Here is an 18,526-nt window from a genome sequence, read left to right on the forward strand (position 1 = left end):
GAAGACAATTCGCAGTTCAAGGTTGTTAATTGTAATCGACCGTTGATAGGGTCAGTTATTTGTGATCTTATGTAGTACATACCAAGGACTTTTCATTACCCATAAATCAGAAAGAAATGGATAAGCAGACAATTTTACGTATTATGTTTTTACATAGCAACACATTTTTCTGTAGATGAACCAAGTGCGAGGTGAGGAGGGCCTCGAAACAGTACGCAGATATTACATCTTTAGGTTGTTTCAAAGTATCACAATTTTTATTTACTATTTGAGTTGGAAGCAAGTCGCATGGCGAAACGTCTGATAGCGTCTTTGAGAGAACTTCACCCAACTTTGCCACATGAAAATGAAATGAAATGAAATCTTTAAGTTTTACGTCCCACGGTTATGCCGGTTAGGCTAAAGGAGACGGTGATGATGAGAGATGAGTGAAATGGTGGAATGAAGAAAGTGGGAGGAAACGGGAGGACCCCGGGAAAACCCACGAGCACGGTGTTTGTCCACCACAAAGCCCACACGGTGCGAGCTGGGATCGAACCAGGGACCCCAAGCACCGGAGGTGAACGCTCTACCACTGAGCCACCGCGCCCCCAACTTTGCCACATGAGTTGTTGCGAATGGGAAACCTCATGCTGGTGGATTCACGATTCACGTTTACTTTCTGATTAGTCGATATGGGTTCGTTGTTGAATATTTAACAGGAAGTTGCTGTTTCTGCTGGAGGTCACATGGGAAGCTTTTATGTTTCTGTATTGTTATGCCGTAATGTGTTAACGTAAATTCATTCCTTTCGTTGTGTTGTTGTTAAAGAATAAGTTTTAAGGAAGATGGATTGGACGTGGCGGAAATAATGATAATATCTTCTACAAGTGGCCTGACTTGTCAGTCTGTGACTTCTTTTTATGGGGTTACATAAAGGATTGTATCTATGTACCCCCATTGACTCAGAACCTGCACGTGCAAGTTCGTATCAGTGCTGCCATCCAGCCCATTTCATCCGATATGTTGAAGCGTGTATGGCATGAATGGGAATATCGTCTTGATGTCTGCATCGCCACACGTGGGGCCTACATTCAATGTCTATGAGATAGAGTAAAAAATATTTGAGTTGTTCTTTCAAGTGATCAATTTTATTTAAAAATGAAATCTTTTGAGTTTTACGTCCCACGGTTATGCCGGTTAGGCTAAAGGAGACTGTGATGATGAGTAATGAATGAAATGGTGGAATGAAGACAGTGGGAGGAAACGGCAGAACCCCGAGAAAACCCACGCACAGGGTGTTTGTCCACCACAAAGTTCACTTGGCGGGAGTTGGGATCGAACCCGGGACTCCAAGCACCAGAGGTGAACGCTCTACCACTGAGCAACCGCGGCCCTCCTATTTTATTTAAATACGATTATCCAAAGCAACGTAATACCACGTTAAAATATGATAGTATATTTATGGACAGGCTGTATATAAATATAAAATCAAACATTGCATGAAAGAACATTCTGCCGTGAAACAATCATTAGTGAGATGTATACAGGGTTTATTATAAAATGTGTCATTAAATAAATAAATAAATAAGATGTGTAATACACAAATAACAGCTCTCAAAGTGAATTTTGGTGTATTTCTTTCAAGCTAAAAGTGGCTTTAATGCTTTACTATATCAAAATGCTTGATAAACACTATCTGATAGGAAATCAACGAAAATACTACTTTCTTTTAAAAAAATAAACTCATGTCATTATTTTGAGAAAAGGTAGGGTATACCAAATATATTTTAAAAAATAAGTTAAAAAATTTACGACCGGTATTCAGCAGCTCTACCGCGCTGCAAAGTAAAAAATAAATAAATAAATAAATAAAGATGAATTATTTAGTTAATACATTGTGGACAGAATTAAACAAAAGTGGGAGCAATTTGTTGAATAATAATAATAATAAATATACTAATTTTCTAATAGTGAGCACAGAGCACTATTAGACTGGACACATTTATCATATACTAGTTAAATATGGCATATGTAAAAAACACATGCTTTTCTTCTGTCTATACAACCGAAGTTCTTCATGTAATTTTAAAACAGGAAGCAGTTAAAAGTGAAGCTCTAACTAATGTCCAAGACGAAAAATTCCAGCTGCGCAAAAAATGAAACGTCCATTTACACCTACGAAAATATTTGACAGAAGCATCGACTTTGTGCTTAAAACAAGATCATTCCATAATAAAGAAAGGAAAAAATACTAGCAGCAAACAGATCTTTAACTAAAGCAAATTAGGATATTGTATATGTATATATGCATGCTTGATAAAGTACAACGTACAAACCTTTGATCAATTCTACACGGTATATTTGAACAAACCATCGACAGAAGAAAACAACGTTACCGTATAAATGATAATCTGTCATGTCATGCTTTTAGTTACGTTTGTTATTTCAGGCAGAATTACCCCCTTCAGGCTAACGAATCTTGCGTAAACTTTTATTATAGTCACGTGTATGTGTTGGTCCTGAAGGGCAGCATTACTGTTATTCCCATTGAGCTGAAATAGTAAAAACTTCATCTAGATATACCCTATAAGTATAACAATGTTGAAGAGACAGTGTCGTTATTATGAAGGAGTGAAGCCAAAGTTCTCGTTAAGTAAAAATTTATTAGGAGAAACCGATAAATCTACACAGGGAGATTTAAAAAATATCTCTAATTCATCTGCAATAAACCCAGAAACGTGAAAATTTGTACACAGCTCCTCATCATTAAGACTGCGAACTACATGCGCCATTTTTGTATTTTTAGCCTATTGATTTATATGGGGAAATTACACGTATTTTAATGTACTGAAATTACTAACCTCCGAACCAAGTAACTCATCCCAATGTACTATTTCATTATGTTTTACAAATATAAACTTAGAGCAATATGGACTTCACCACATTATTCCTTAAAATTTTAGCTCAGATTGACATATTACATGATCCCTCTTCGTATTTAAAATAATCGTGCGAGATACAAGATGGCCGACCTCAAGATGGCGCCTATGACACGTCTACCTTCTTGAATAGACGTCTACTGCCTCTCAGTGCCTATTTATGCGTTTTTGTTTTCCATCCCTTTCCTGTTTTACACATACACTACCATTTTCAGACTTGCAATACAGTGTTTTGGCTTTTTTGTTCAATCAGGTTTTTGGCCACTGCGCCCGTCTTTATGGACGGAAGCACTTTAAATTTTGCTACACTCGTTTGTTGATATTCCCAACTTCGCTGCCAAGTTTGGTCAACAAAGTAGATTTCGACAACGATAGGGTTACTTGTAAGTTGGGCGAAACCCTTCTTGGGCACTGATTTGGTTTCCACATCGTAAAACACAATCAGTTAACTCTTCGGACATTCTGTATAAACTGTTAGTGGCAGAAGTAATAGTTCGAAGTCATCCTACTAGAACACAAAAAAGTTCCCTTCCTTCCCTCTTTGATAATGTTTGTTATGATTGGATGCTGAGGTGCACAGTCTCAGTTTGTATATATTTATACACCGGTGTGGGTAACGAAATGTTACTTTAGAATAGGGTTAGATCTTTACCATAGTCCACATGGCTGAATCTGAAGATCGCTATTTACGCACATGTAAACTGTATATACTAAAAACAATTGAATATCAATGCTGGTGATTCTAATGTCCTAGTACTACCGGAAAGCTAACCGTACATTTTGTTACTGTGTATCTGAAACAAAACCACCTGAAGTAGCTACTACCTAAGTACATGTGTGCACAAAATTTCACTTTTTCTGGGTATCAGTACTTTTTGGAAGAATTTCACTATCTTTGTAGTTTTTTTCTTATTATGTACTAATCCCTTATCATATATAATGTAATACCCAATTATTTCGGCACAATTAAAGTTGCTGCAAACAGCTGTTTAGATACGTAAATAAATTTCTTAATGAACACATCAACACATACTTATAGATAGATATACAGAGCACAACCAATCCACATAGAAAGCTGAAAGACTGCAAAAACAAAGAACAAGAAATAACATATCTTCAGATAGATACACAGAAGCAAATAGTTAAATAAAGTATTTCACAACGAATATTTAGAAACATTTCTACAAGAGATTAAGCTAGAGGGTTGTCCAAAAAACAGCGCAAGAATCACTCCTCTCTATAAAACATTGCCTCACGTATATATGTATATTTATATCTTACTAAGTACAGCTGAGAAAGCACTTAAACACTAGCACAATATCAGAAAAGTAAACGAAAGCACGTCAGAACATACATAAGTGAAGACCGGCAGTTGTGGCAAAATTCCATAAATACCATATTCTACTATGATCTAATTTTTAACATAGATGAGGTTCAAACCTGGGATGGCTTTATCATATCACTTCGACGATTCAACTTAGGGAAGGTGGAGGAGGGGACATACTTAAAAATGATCGAAAATAGCCGATATTAGTGTTGAATCTATAGTTTTCGGAGTCATTGAGATGAACAGTAACACTTGGGATGCTGTTTAAATCCAAATTCAGCCCGCAACTTGAGGAGGGGTGGGGATATATAAAAATGATCGAAAATGACCAATATTAGTGTCGATTACATAGTTTTCGGGGTCCCTGAGATGGACAGTAACTTCTGATGCCGTTTATATTCAAACTCAGCTTCCATTGGCCTTTATCTCCAAAATGAAACGTATTTTCCCCGTGCGAAGAACGAGTATTCTGCTAGTAATCTATCATTTTTCTTCGTTTAATGTGTTCTGGTTATTGATACTTTTAAAGTCACAGTTATTAATTAAGTTATTTACAATCCTTAATGTATATTAATATGTTTAATGTGAGCTTTTCGTAAATTACAGACACATATAATGAACATATAGTTCGCACCAAAACAAAACCACCTTTTTTCTGTTCTCCTTGAACGACACAACCTACTGGTGACACTATTAAAGAAAAACGCAAGTCAGTCTTCTGTGTGCCTCCTGATGACTATGCCAGGTGGCTAACCCTTTGTAATAGTAGACAAATTTCAGTCACTGGTAGTCTGCACGTGGCTCTAATGGACTTTTGACAGTTGTACTGCTCATAAGAAAACTTATTTTAGTTTGTAATTCTACTATACTAATTTTTGCAATAAAAACTGCCATTTTTAGGGGGAAAAAATGCCAATTTCGATGTTTTATTTTGCTACAACTGCTGGTCTTTATACGTAAGGTTGAAAAAAATACACACACGCACAACAGTTAACACCTGTCCGCGCACAGATGAAAGAAAACAAGAAAGGCTAACAAACAGGAGTTAGTCACCCATCCTCCCTCCCTTCCTGTCCAAGGTATTTAACATTTAAAAGCAATATGCATGAAAACAGTTATCAGCAAGGAAACAATCATACAATTTATGAAACATCTCAGGATTAAAAAAAGTTATAGGTAAATATCTGAAATGATAGATTATGATTAAGAAGTAATACAACTTCTACAAAGAAATATTAATAATACGAGATGAATATCTATCTATAGAAAGCATTATTAGTTTATTAATTAAAAAAAGAAAAGTTTTTCTGCAACTAAATTCGCAAAGTATATAAGAAAGAAACAAAAAATCCTTGGTGTGTATTTTATTTCCTTCACCAATTATTTCGATTTCCTATTAGTTCTGGAATTTTCAACAGGATTTTCATTAAATTAGAAAAAAAAAAAAAAAAAAAAAACTTAGCTAGTTTGGAATCACATCCCTTGATGTTCTTCTTAGACTATGGTGTTTTTCTTAATCTCTCTTCGTAATTTGACTGGAAAGACAGGCGTTTCCTTATCAATGGTTTGAGAAAATGCATGCCAACATGAAGGATTAGTGACATGAAATGAAATGAAATCTTTTACTTTTACGTCCCACGGCTAGGCTAAAAGATACGGTGGTGATGAGAAATGATTGAAATGGTGGAATGAGGAAAAGTGAGAACCCCGAAGAAACCCACGCACACGATGTTTGTCCACCACAAAGTTCACTTGACGCGAAGTGGTATTGAAACCAGGGACCCCATGCACCAGAAGTGAACGCTCCACTACTGAGCCACCGCGGCCCTATGGTGGATTAGTGTGAAGACCGGGGTAATGTTTACAAGTTCAATTTCTTTTCATTAGAGGTGTTTCAAACTAGTGACATTGGATCTATAAGGAAACGCACTACTAATTTCGCCAGTCTAATTACTAAATACGACAGATTTAGAAAAATTGAAGTCTATAAAGGACATGAAGGCATGTAATTCCAAATTAGCAGACAAGATTTTCTTCTAATTTAATGAAAACATCGACGAAGATTTCATCACTAGTGGAAAATCGAAATAATTGAAGAAAAAATCCCACGCTAGGATTTTTTTCCCTTTCTGTCTTTTATAATAATAATATATGAGTGCTTACAGTCAAAATGAAAACTTAAGTAAATTCGAAAAAAGTTTAAATCTTATATTCATCCAATACAAATTAATGATTCTGATGAAATATGAGAATGTAATACAAATTGATGATGTTCTGTTTACTGCAATTCACAAGAAAATAATTATTTCTCCGAGAAGCAGACTTTGTGGGGAAGTTCCCCTCTAATAGGACATTTAATTTTTAAAATTCATAAAACTATAACAACCTTAGCAAACAAAAAAGTCAGCGAATTTCTCTCTACTCAGTAATAAAGAATTTGGCAGTAACGCAGTGAGATAATTTAGAATAATACGGAGACAGTGGTGACTTTCATATTGCATTCAATGAGAGTCTGCGAAGTTTCTTGTACGAAGTGTGGATTGAGTAACAATGACAGACGGTAAAAACTTTTATTTTTTTAAAAAAAGTGCAGGATGCATGTACTAAAAGTTCCACCTCAGTATTCACCTCAACAAGCAATAAATAAATCCTGGAAAACTACCAGAATGATTGGCTGGTTTCGAAAATCAAAACCGAGACTTCTCAAGCCAGAAACCTAACTGTTCATGGTGTCTACTAAAATTCCACAATGAAATTTCGTGACTTTTTCGTGACCTTTTCTTTACCAAATCATAAAATTTCCTAATATTTTCAGGAGCGAATTTGGGTGCGAATTAGGCAGAATTTTCATTCATGCGATACAAACGTACTTTGCTTGCAATTTGGTAGCGCCTAAAGCCGACCATAGACATTTTTGGTTTTGAACGTTGATGTTTTATAGAACAAAATTTTCCAATCTGTACTTACATTTGCACAGTTAAAAAAAAATCGTGACCCAAAAGCTAAATTTCGTGACTTTCATGACCGTTTTCTGATTTCGTGACTTTTTCGTGACACTCGTGACTTTCGTGACCGATAGACACCCTGCTGTTTAATGCCGCCATGTTCTTTGATTAAAAATCCGGGTACTTACGAAAAAGTCGTAGCACTTTTTTTTTTCAGTTTAGCACCACCACGTGGTAAATAGCATGTGCGGATTAAAATCACTTGTATACCACGGAATATTCAATAATAATATCTTTCGTAAATTATTCGGCATTCCAGAGTATAAGAGCATTATTTAATCCAAGATGGCGTGTCAGGTTTACCAGAGTGAATTACACGGCGCTCTATACCGAACTCGTTATGTAAGGTTTTCACGCGCCGAATGACGGGTGGTAAGAAGTATAACAATCTGGTTAACTACTGCACGAATATATTGCGACGTGAGATTACAGAAAGAGGAAAAATGTAGCATTTCTTTCAAGAAGAACTGTATATTTGCTCCTGGAGTTTTAACTGACCTTAAAATTTTACGGTATTCTGAAATTCCTTACATCATGATGGTAAGTTACAGGAAACACTTCGAAAATGGTCAAATATGTAGAAAAACATGAAGTATGTCGATTTGTAGCATCTGGACATATGGGATAGATCCTCTTACACTAATATGAGGTCGAAAGGACACAGAAACGCTGAACACAACATTATTATGTTTTTACTATGTGACTTTCCCTCGCCGGTTTTGTAGATGCCGCAGTTGACAGTGCCGGAACCATTCAGTACGAAGGTGTGGTTATCACATATGGCTACACAGGCTGCAGAACCAGTTCTTATATTGTGGATCAGATCCTCCTGCAGTTCCTGTGGTAATACAACTTAGTTCGACACCCACCAGCGGTTGGCAATAACCCGGGTGGAGTAGTTATGGCCGACATTCTATGACCAAAGGTGTCACAAGATTGCTCAAAGGATGGCAAGGGAACGCGGTGGCCACTTCAAACGTGTGACACCCTGTGTTCCAGTATTTTCTAGATTAAGTCAGTCCAAGTACTATTTTCGATCAGATGGATACAACGAGAAGATCTCACATACTCTTACACGGTTGACATCTCTACGGATTATCCCCGTCAGAATATTCTGGTGGAACGTATACAGCAAGTAGTGCATCTAGCATGACTATTCCTCAGACGACAACTGTGATACCTCCAATAACAATCCTCTTTTATAGTATTAACTAAGTTGGAACGTGTCCCCGGAACTCAATAAGGACAGACACCGAGAATAACTCTCCAGATTCAAACGATGGATGGATTAATTGGAATTTAGAATGCGTTTCAGCATTGAGACTATATCAGACGTAGACTTATAGCTTAATGTGTGCTCCAAACCCCATAAGCTGGCCACTGGGAATCGAACCCGGGTATTCCGCACCCTACTCACGAATCGGAGTATCAATCAACTTAAAGCGTAACATACTTTAATTTCTTCTGTACCTAAAGCTCTTGACCAAAATTGTGAATTTTCAATTTCTTCTTGTATCACACATTCATGTACTAATTTTAGGAAATATTTTGTCCGAAACGTCAAATCTTCTAATTTTATACTTAGAATGTTATCTATGCTTTGGCCTCTTCACGATGTTTATAACTACCTAACCATGAAACGAAATATGAGTTCTTCCAGAGACAAATGAAAATGAAATGAAATCTTTAAGTTTTACGTCCCACAGCTATGCCAGCTAGGCTAAAACAGACTGTGATGATGAGAAATGCATGAAAATGCTGGAATGAAGAAAGTGGGAGAACCCTGAAAAAACTCACGACCAGTGTTTGTCCACCCCAAAGTTCACTTGGCGCGAGATGGGATCGAACCAAGGATCCTATGCACCAGAGGTGAACGCTCTACCAGTGAGCCACCGCGGCCTATTCTTCCAGAGACAAACTTCTATAACTACCATTTAAAGCATTCACGTTCCAAAACTAGTAGGTCAAGCTAAACTGGACTGAGAAATTATAAAGACAGAAACAAAAAATGTGGTTAAAATTATTCCAATATCCACCCGAATATATCAGTATTCAATATTCGAACGATTGTTCGTTATTCCTTGAAGAAATAATTTTATTCAAATTTTAACAGCACTTATAGAAACATTACATTGTTTTCTTTGGAATAAATAAATAAAAATCTGATCAGTTAATTCTTATTATGTAACATAAATTCTATAGGTTCTAAGTTCCATAAATACTACAGACAACTGAGATTGTGAATCAAAAGAATTTCCATTGCCATCTTCATGCATGGGCATGTCAATGTGTTACCTGCACTTCTCAAATACATACTAAATCGTTGACGTTGGGTTTGTCCACGCATAGCAACACAATGACAAACGGTATTAGAGCCCAGATGGTCTCTGGAACTTTCAGCAGCACCGTCAACAGTGAAAATGAGTGCTGCTTTGAGGGTAAACTGGTTAGCACACTATCATGGGTACTCTGAGACTTGAGTTCAATTCCGGGCTCACATTTTTTCTCAGCAACTCAAATTAAATTTAACCTAAAATTAGGTGCAATGAAATAATATAATCATGCCTATTTGGTACATGAGTATAGTACTTCTTACTTTAAGTCATCCTTAAGTGAATATCAGGCTAATATTTCAACAGATTGTATTCTACTGTCGTTATCGGAGCACAACTAGGATCAGACAGAGATTAGGTTAAAATAGTGTGTAGGATTAACTATCAAAATCTCAGCTTAAAGTGCTTTTGTATAGGATTATTGTATAACAATCATTTTAGAGACTGTTCAGTATCCTTCGCCCAGTTCTTGTAAATACGGTTTATATTAGAGGTGTCGATAAGGTCTTAATCGGGGCAGGTTAATGATCCTGCAATAGACCTCTCTTGGGGAAGGCGGGAAGTGCGGTGGGGAACGGTCTATACTGCACGCTGGCAGGTGCTCCCGTCCACTGTGCCGGATCTAAGCTCCAGAGCCTACGTTAATAGAACCCGTCTTTCATAACCTCGGTTTTGGATAAGGATCCAAAGTACAAAAACTCCTTAAGGTCCTAAATCAAATAAATCAAAAGTTCCAAAACAGCCTACACAACCAAAGTTACGAAGTATTGTGAGTTTTAGGTTTCACTTGTACCATTAATAATGTGTATCTGTCAAGTGTATTTAGTATTATGTTTAATGAGTGAATCACAGCAGTAGGAGAATATTTTAATCCTTTTCTATACTAATAATTTTTCTCTTCCGTTCCTATCTCGGAAGATGTCCGACATATTTTTCTTTTCCACTCCTATGTCGGAAAATGTTCGACGTATTTTTCTCTTCTATTCCTATGTCGGAAGATGTCACTCTTTTTCTCGCCCGTTCCGCTTTTGAAATCTGTTCGACGCGTTTTCTCACGTACTAAGATAGCAATCAGACAGTGTAGGCTGTACCCTTCCGTATCTTGAGGTTTCGATGTGTATAGATGCTCATGTATTTTATTTGTTCGGTTTCACTTGTAGGAAAATGGCAGGCAAAAGGCGTAGGCGTGTAAGTGCCGATGAGCTTTAGCATAATTGTTTTGTAATCTCTTTGTATATAGAAAAAGCAGTTCTGAGTGAATGGTTGACTGACCAAAGCCCAAATCAAACCCAAATCAAACCCAAATCAAACTTGAAAATACGTGGGGTAAATAAGGTAGGGTATCACTAAGGAAGGATTTTACGGAATTCGACAGGGAAACAAGAGTGGAAATTTATTATAGTACAATGTTTACATCTCGGAATTTCTGAAGCGCAAAGACATGAAATTTGGTATATGGACTTCCCATTTAAAATAATGAAATACGTGTTTAAGATCTTTTCTCATGGTTGATCTAGAAAAGAAGAAAGGAGGGTGGAAATATCTAAGATTAATAATAAAATCGCCAAGTGAATTTATGCTTCTCCCTTTTAAAAATAGTCGGATGGTTACAAGAAATCAATCAACCTCTTTCCTGGCTAAAGTAAATAACAGTTGGGGAGTACGCGTACTGCAGAAGAATTGGATTGCAGACTGTAAACAATTCAGTGAGCATTTAAGTGCAAGTGCTTGCCAGCCGACGTGATCATAAACAGTTCAGTGTTTATATAATAATTCTGTTCTGTGCAACATTCTAGGTAGTTTTATTTTGTGACTCAAAAGCATCTTTTCTTATATTTACAACGACCAGAGAAGGACCGTCAAGGATGAGCTGTAAACAAAAGAAATTATAAAATGTAAGATTATCTTTTTATTTGTTGAAAAAGCAGATCTCTCGTCCACACGTTAAAAACGTATCTGCAGACTTGGCCGAAGCTGAATTATTAGCTGCAGTCAAATCATATGACCAAAGCAGAAAGCCGTATCCATAACATTGGTGACGTTATAACGCTTCCCATATCCATATGTTGGCGGCTTTTAACTAAAGAGTTTCCCTTTGGATGGCAGACGTTTTATCCATTGTGGCTAAATTTATTTTCCTGCGTATATTTTTTTTTTTAAATTGAAATTTACCGAATCTTTTCAGCACCGAGACTATATGAAACGTGAACCTACAGTTTTAAGGTAGAAAGAGACCCACTGTAATGTGTTCAAAATTTTCAGTGCTCTCACACCGGGAATCAAACCCGGGACCATGTGCACCAAAGATGCGCATAAGTAGCCACTAGACCAACATGGAGGTATGGATAAGTTTTATATATATATATATATTGTGACAATAATTTTTGAAATATAGGAATCAGTAAATTATCCTTACCTTGTAATTTCTACAGGTGTGGATTCTTTTTAAGTTCAACATCCCATAGTTTGCTCCAAGGCTAAAGGAGACGTTGGTGAGAATGAATGAAATCGTGGAATGAAGAAAACACAGGGGATAGAGGAACCCAGACAAAACCCATGCACATGGTGTTTGCCTGTCACAAAGGACACTTAGCGTGAGCTGGGATCGGACCAGGGATTCAATGCAGCAGAAGTGAATGCTCTACCACTGAGCCACCGCGGCCCCACAAATTCAATCAAAATTAAACGAAACGAACTTTTTGAGTGTAACATCCCATGGTTATGCACGTTAGACTAAGGGAATAAGTGAATAGGTGTGTTAATGGAGACGATAGCATTGAGGCGATATGTCTCCGTCACGATTAACGCAGTTTCTCAGGACTGCAAGTGTAAAAGAGGAACAGGCTAAGGGAGTAAATGAGTAGGGGTGTTAATAGAAACGACAGCATTGAGGCAATATGTCTCCGTCACGATTAACGCAGTTTCTCAGGACTGCAAGTGTAAAAGAGGAACAGGCTAAGGGAGTAAATGAGTAGGGGTGTTAATAGAAACGACAGCATTGAGGCAATATGTCTCCGTCACGATTAACGCAGTTTCTCAGGACTGCAAGTGTAAAAGAGGAACAGGCTAAGGGAGTAAATGAGTAGGGGTGTTAATAGAAACGACAGCATTGAGGCAATATGTCTCCGTCACGATTAACGCAGTTTCTCAGGACTGCAAGTGTAAAAGAGGAACAGGCTAAGGGAGTAAATGAGTAGGGGTGTTAATAGAAACGACAGCATTGAGGCAATATGTCTCCGTCACGATTAACGCAGTTTCTCAGGACTGCAAGTGTAAAAGAGGAACAGGCTAAGGGAGTAAATGAGTAGGGGTGTTAATAGAAACGACAGCATTGAGGCAATATGTCTCCGTCACGATTAACGCAGTTTCTCAGGACTGCAAGTGTAAAAGAGGAACAGGCTAAGGGAGTAAATAAGTAGGGGTGTTAATAGAAACGACAGCATTGAGGCGATATGTCTCCGTCACGATTAACGCAGTTTCTCAGGACTGCAAGTGTAAAAGAGGAACAGGCTAAGGGAGTAAATGAGTAGGGGTGTTAATAGAAACGACAGCATTGAGGCAATATGTCTCCGTCACGATTAACGCAGTTTCTCAGGACTGCAAGTGTAAAAGAGGAACAGGCTAAGGGAGTAAATGAGTAGGGGGTGTTAATAGAAACGACAGCATTGAGGCAATATGTCTCCGTCACGATTAACGCAGTTTCTCAGGACTGCAAGTGTAAAAGAGGAACAGGTTAAGGGAGTAAATGAGTAGGGGTGTTAATAGAGACGACAGCATTGAGGCAATATGTCTCCGTCACGATTAACGCAGTTTCTCAGGACTGCAAGTGTAAAAGAGGAACAGGCTAAGGGAGTAAATGAGTAGGGGTGTTAATAGAAACGACAGCATTGAGGCAATATGTCTCCGTCACGATTAACGCAGTTTCTCAGGACTGCAAGTGTAAAAGAGGAACAGGCTAAGGGAGTAAATAAGTAGGGGTGTTAATAGAAACGACAGCATTGAGGCAATATGTCTCCGTCACGATTAACGCAGTTTCTCAGGACTGCAAGTGTAAAAGAGGAACAGGCTAAGGGAGTAAATGAGTAGGGGTGTTAATAGAAACGACAGCATTGAGGCAATATGTCTCCGTCACGATTAACGCAGTTTCTCAGGACTGCAAGTGTAAAAGAGGAACAGGCTAAGGAAGTAAATGAGTAGGGGTGTTAATAGAAACGACAGCATTGAGGCAATATGTCTCCGTCACGATTAACGCAGTTTCTCAGGACTGCAAGTGTAAAAGAGGAACAGGCTAAGGGAGTAAATAAGTAGGGGTGTTAATAGAAACGACAGCATTGAGGCAATATGTCTCCGTCACGATTAACGCAGTTTCTCAGGACTGCAAGTGTAAAAGAGGAACAGGCTAAGGGAGTAAATGAGTAGGGGTGTTAATAGAAACGACAGCATTGAGGCAATATGTCTCCGTCACGATTAACGCAGTTTCTCAGGACTGCAAGTGTAAAAGAGGAACAGGCTAAGGGAGTAAATGAGTAGGGGTGTTAATAGAAACGACAGCATTGAGGCAATATGTCTCCGTCACGATTAACGCAGTTTCTCAGGACTGCAAGTGTAAAAGAGGAACAGGCTAAGGGAGTAAATAAGTAGGGGTGTTTATAGAAACGACAGCATTGAGGCAATATGTCTCCGTCACGATTAACGCAGTTTCTCAGGACTGCAAGTGTAAAAGAGGAACAGGCTAAGGGAGTAAATGAGTAGGGGTGTTAATAGAAACGACAGCATTGAGGCAATATGTCTCCGTCACGATTAACGCAGTTTCTCAGGACTGCAAGTGTAAAAGAGGAACAGGCTAAGGGAGTAAATAAGTAGGGGTGTTAATAGAAACGACAGCATTGAGGCAATATGTCTCCGTCACGATTAACGCAGTTTCTCAGGACTGCAAGTGTAAAAGAGGAACAGGCTAAGGGAGTAAATGAGTAGGGGTGTTAATAGAAACGACAGCATTGAGGCAATATGTCTCCGTCACGATTAACGCAGTTTCTCAGGACTGCAAGTGTAAAAGAGGAACAGGCTAAGGGAGTAAATGAGTAGGGGTGTTAATAGAAACGACAGCATTGAGGCAATATGTCTCCGTCACGATTAACGCAGTTTCTCAGGACTGCAAGTGTAAAAGAGGAACAGGCTAAGGGAGTAAATGAGTAGGGGTGTTAATAGAAACGACAGCATTGAGGCAATATGTCTCCGTCACGATTAACGCAGTTTCTCAGGACTGCAAGTGTAAAAGAGGAACAGGCTAAGGGAGTAAATGAGTAGGGGTGTTAATAGAAACGACAGCATTGAGGCAATATGTCTCCGTCACGATTAACGCAGTTTCTCAGGACTGCAAGTGTAAAAGAGGAACAGGCTAAGGGAGTAAATGAGTAGGGGTGTTAATAGAGACGACAGCATTGAGGCAATATGTCTCCGTCACGATTAACGCAGTTTCTCAGGACTGCAAGTGTAAAAGAGGAACAGGCTAAGGGAGTAAATGAGTAGGGGTGTTAATAGAAACGACAGCATTGAGGCAATATGTCTCCGTCACGATTAACGCAGTTTCTCAGGACTGCAAGTGTAAAAGAGGAACAGGCTAAGGGAGTAAATAAGTAGGGGTGTTAATAGAAACGACAGCATTGAGGCAATATGTCTCCGTCACGATTAACGCAGTTTCTCAGGACTGCAAGTGTAAAAGAGGAACAGGCTAAGGGAGTAAATGAGTAGGGGTGTTAATAGAAACGACAGCATTGAGGCAATATGTCTCCGTCACGATTAACGCAGTTTCTCAGGACTGCAAGTGTAAAAGAGGAACAGGCTAAGGGAGTAAATGAGTAGGGGTGTTAATAGAAACGACAGCATTGAGGCAATATGTCTCCGTCACGATTAACGCAGTTTCTGAGGACTGCAAGTGTAAAAGAGGAACAGGCTAAGGGAGTAAATAAGTAGGGGTGTTAATAGAAACGACAGCATTGAGGCAATATGTCTCCGTTACGATTAACGCAGTTTCTCAGGACTGCAAGTGTAAAAGAGGAACAGGCTAAGGGAGTAAATGAGTAGGGGTGTTAATAGAAACGACAGCATTGAGGCAATATGTCTCCGTCACGATTAACGCAGTTTCTCAGGACTGCAAGTGTAAAAGAGGAACAGGCTAAGGGAGTAAATAAGTAGGGGTGTTAATAGAAACGACAGCATTGAGGCAATATTTCTCCGTCACGATTAACGCAGTTTCTCAGGACTGCAAGTGTAAAAGAGGAACAGGCTAAGGGAGTAAATGAGTAGGGGTGTTAATAGAAACGACAGCATTGAGGCAATATGTCTCCGTCACGATTAACGCAGTTTCTCAGGACTGCAAGTGTAAAAGAGGAACAGGTTAAGGGAGTAAATGAGTAGGGGTGTTAATAGAAACGACAGCATTGAGGCAATATGTCTCCGTCACGATTAACGCAGTTTCTCAGGACTGCAAGTGTAAAAGAGGAACAGGCTAAGGGAGTAAATAAGTAGGGGTGTTAATAGAAACGACAGCATTGAGGCAATATGTCTCCGTTACGATTAACGCAGTTTCTCAGGACTGCAAGTGTAAAAGAGGAACAGGCTAAGGGAGTAAATGAGTAGGGGTGTTAATAGAAACGACAGCATTGAGGCAATATGTCTCCGTCACGATTAACGCAGTTTCTCAGGACTGCAAGTGTAAAAGAGGAACAGGCTAAGGGAGTAAATAAGTAGGGGTGTTAATAGAAACGACAGCATTGAGGCAATATGTCTCCGTCACGATTAACGCAGTTTCTCAGGACTGCAAGTGTAAAAGAGGAACAGGCTAAGGGAGTAAATGAGTAGGGGTGTTAATAGAAACGACAGCATTGAGGCAATATGTCTCCGTCACGATTAACGCAGTTTCTCAGGACTGCAAGTGTAAAAGAGGAACAGGCTAAGGGAGTAAATGAGTAGGGGTGTTAATAGAAACGACAGCATTGAGGCAATATGTCTCCGTCACGATTAACGCAGTTTCTCAGGACTGGAAGTGTAAAAGAGGAACAGGCTAAGGCAGTAAATGAGTAGGGGTGTTAATAGAGACGACAGCATTGAGGCAATATGTCTCCGTCACGATTAACGCAGTTTCTTAGGACTGCAAGTGTAAAAGAGGAACAGGCTAACATGAATATAGTTCAAATGAACAAAAGTGCTGCTAAATGAAAAAAGCGAAAGATAAAAAAATAAATAAGATAAAATACATAACAATAACAATATATAGAAGAAAGAACAAAAGATGAGAGAAAATATAAAAGGTTAGCAACAATAAAACAATAACAAACTAAAAGAGCTCAGAGAACGTGAGCAGGCCCAGAAGCACGAAGAACTGAAGTACCCGGCTAACAATTTCATTAGTATCCCCCAAGGCACGGCTAAGTAGAGAAGGCAGTCCGTACCGTTCTCTGAAATTGCGTATTCAGGACATTCAACAAAAATGTGCTGAATGCTCAGGAGAACAATACATTCCTCACAACGGACGTTCTAAACCAAGCCAAAATAACCATGAGTCAGATGAGTGTGTCCGATACACAGACGCGACACCTCATAGGAACACCTCATCTCGACGACTAAAGCAAGATGACGTATGCCGCGTTCCTAGAAGCGGCTTAACTGCGTTAAGTTTATTTCCAATTGCCTGGTTCCAATCCGTTTCTCAGCTCAGTAACATTTTTCACACTTTAGATTTCATTTAGTTTGTTAGCTTTTTTTCATCGCTGTCAAATTACTTTGCAAAAAAGACAATTCACTACAGAATAATTTTACCCAAAATTAATTTAATCGCTGTTCTATTCTAATTACGCTCCGAAATATAACAACAATGCGTACTCTAAGTTATTGAAATATGACTCACATTTTTTTAGTTTACAATCACAAACACTTGAACGAAGAAGTTATAATTCTATTTGTACACTAAAATGTAGAAAGCTGTACAAATCTTAACTCCTGCACACGTAATTTTGCCTCATATTGTGGATATAAACCATGTGATACTATTATCTAATAAATTGGCAGGTGGCCACTTATAGATAATTTCTGTAGAACAAAGGATAGTTGAATTCTGATTACTGTTTCAATATTTTCTATAATAGAAAAAGGTGTGTTAAAACGACTTAAATATAGCTTACCTCATCAACCTGAGCCTGTGTCTGTTGCAGCCGTTTCTGGGCTGCGATTTGCTGTGGGTTTCTTGGTCCTCCAACCACCTCACCATCGGCTCCCGACCCAGGAGCTCCAGGGCCAGTGGGTTCCCCTTCCGTTGACCTGAAATGCACATATTATACAACATACAGAACACTACCGCCTGGAGCCAAAATTTAGTCTAAAAATCACTTAAAAGAAAAATTTGAAGCCTAGGGCATTTCGCTTGTTCCCACAGCTTTGGGATTAAAATTTATCACGAATGAAGAGGTAAATTTCCTAACTTAATTTAAAAAGTAAGTTCGAAGATAAGTATCGATTTAAACGAAATAAATGAAAAGAGGAAAAAAAAAAACCTTCGATTCTGATGCAATATAATGTATATTTTCTTTGATGCTTCCCAACCATTTCCGCTACATGGAATTAATATCAGTGAAGAATAAAGGAATGGAGTAACCCATCTCCCCGAGTTTTTCATGCCAACTATCGAGAAAATATTTTATTTTAATGCTTAAGACTAAATCAGTCAAGAATAAGCAGGGAAGAAGGGTGTCTTGTATTTGAAAATTAGATGCACATTATGAATATTTTTTTTAATATCTTTTCCGGTAAAATCTTTAATACACAAAGGGAAAGTAATGTTTAAGGAACATATTCATATAAGCCATTTGCGAACACAGAAACAGTATTGGGGTTATGTTTAGATGTGTGTGTGTGTGGGAGGGGAGGCAAAAGTAAGTAAAAAGC

General features: G+C 38.4%; 1 protein-coding gene across 5 annotated transcripts in view; it reads right to left on the reverse strand.

Moving 5' to 3' along the window:
* The window catches only part of LOC145672076 (neuronal synaptobrevin-like), a 66,416-nt gene that overhangs the window by 45,776 nt on the left and 2,114 nt on the right, over window positions 1-18,526 (reverse strand). For 4 of the 5 annotated variants that reach the window (XM_081741321.1, XM_081741320.1, XM_081741323.1 and 1 more), the window contains exon 2: window positions 17,767-17,902. In XM_081741321.1, coding sequence (XP_081597447.1) covers window positions 17,767-17,902 — 136 coding nt within the window. Of the gene's footprint in view, window positions 1-2,318; window positions 2,416-17,766; window positions 17,903-18,526 lie in introns of those variants that run through there. The other variant, XM_081741322.1, reaches the window with a different exon arrangement.

This window comes from Thermobia domestica, chromosome 15, assembly GCF_964235325.1.
Source record: "Thermobia domestica chromosome 15, izTheDome1.hap1.1, whole genome shotgun sequence".
NCBI lineage: Eukaryota > Metazoa > Arthropoda > Insecta > Zygentoma > Lepismatidae > Thermobia > Thermobia domestica.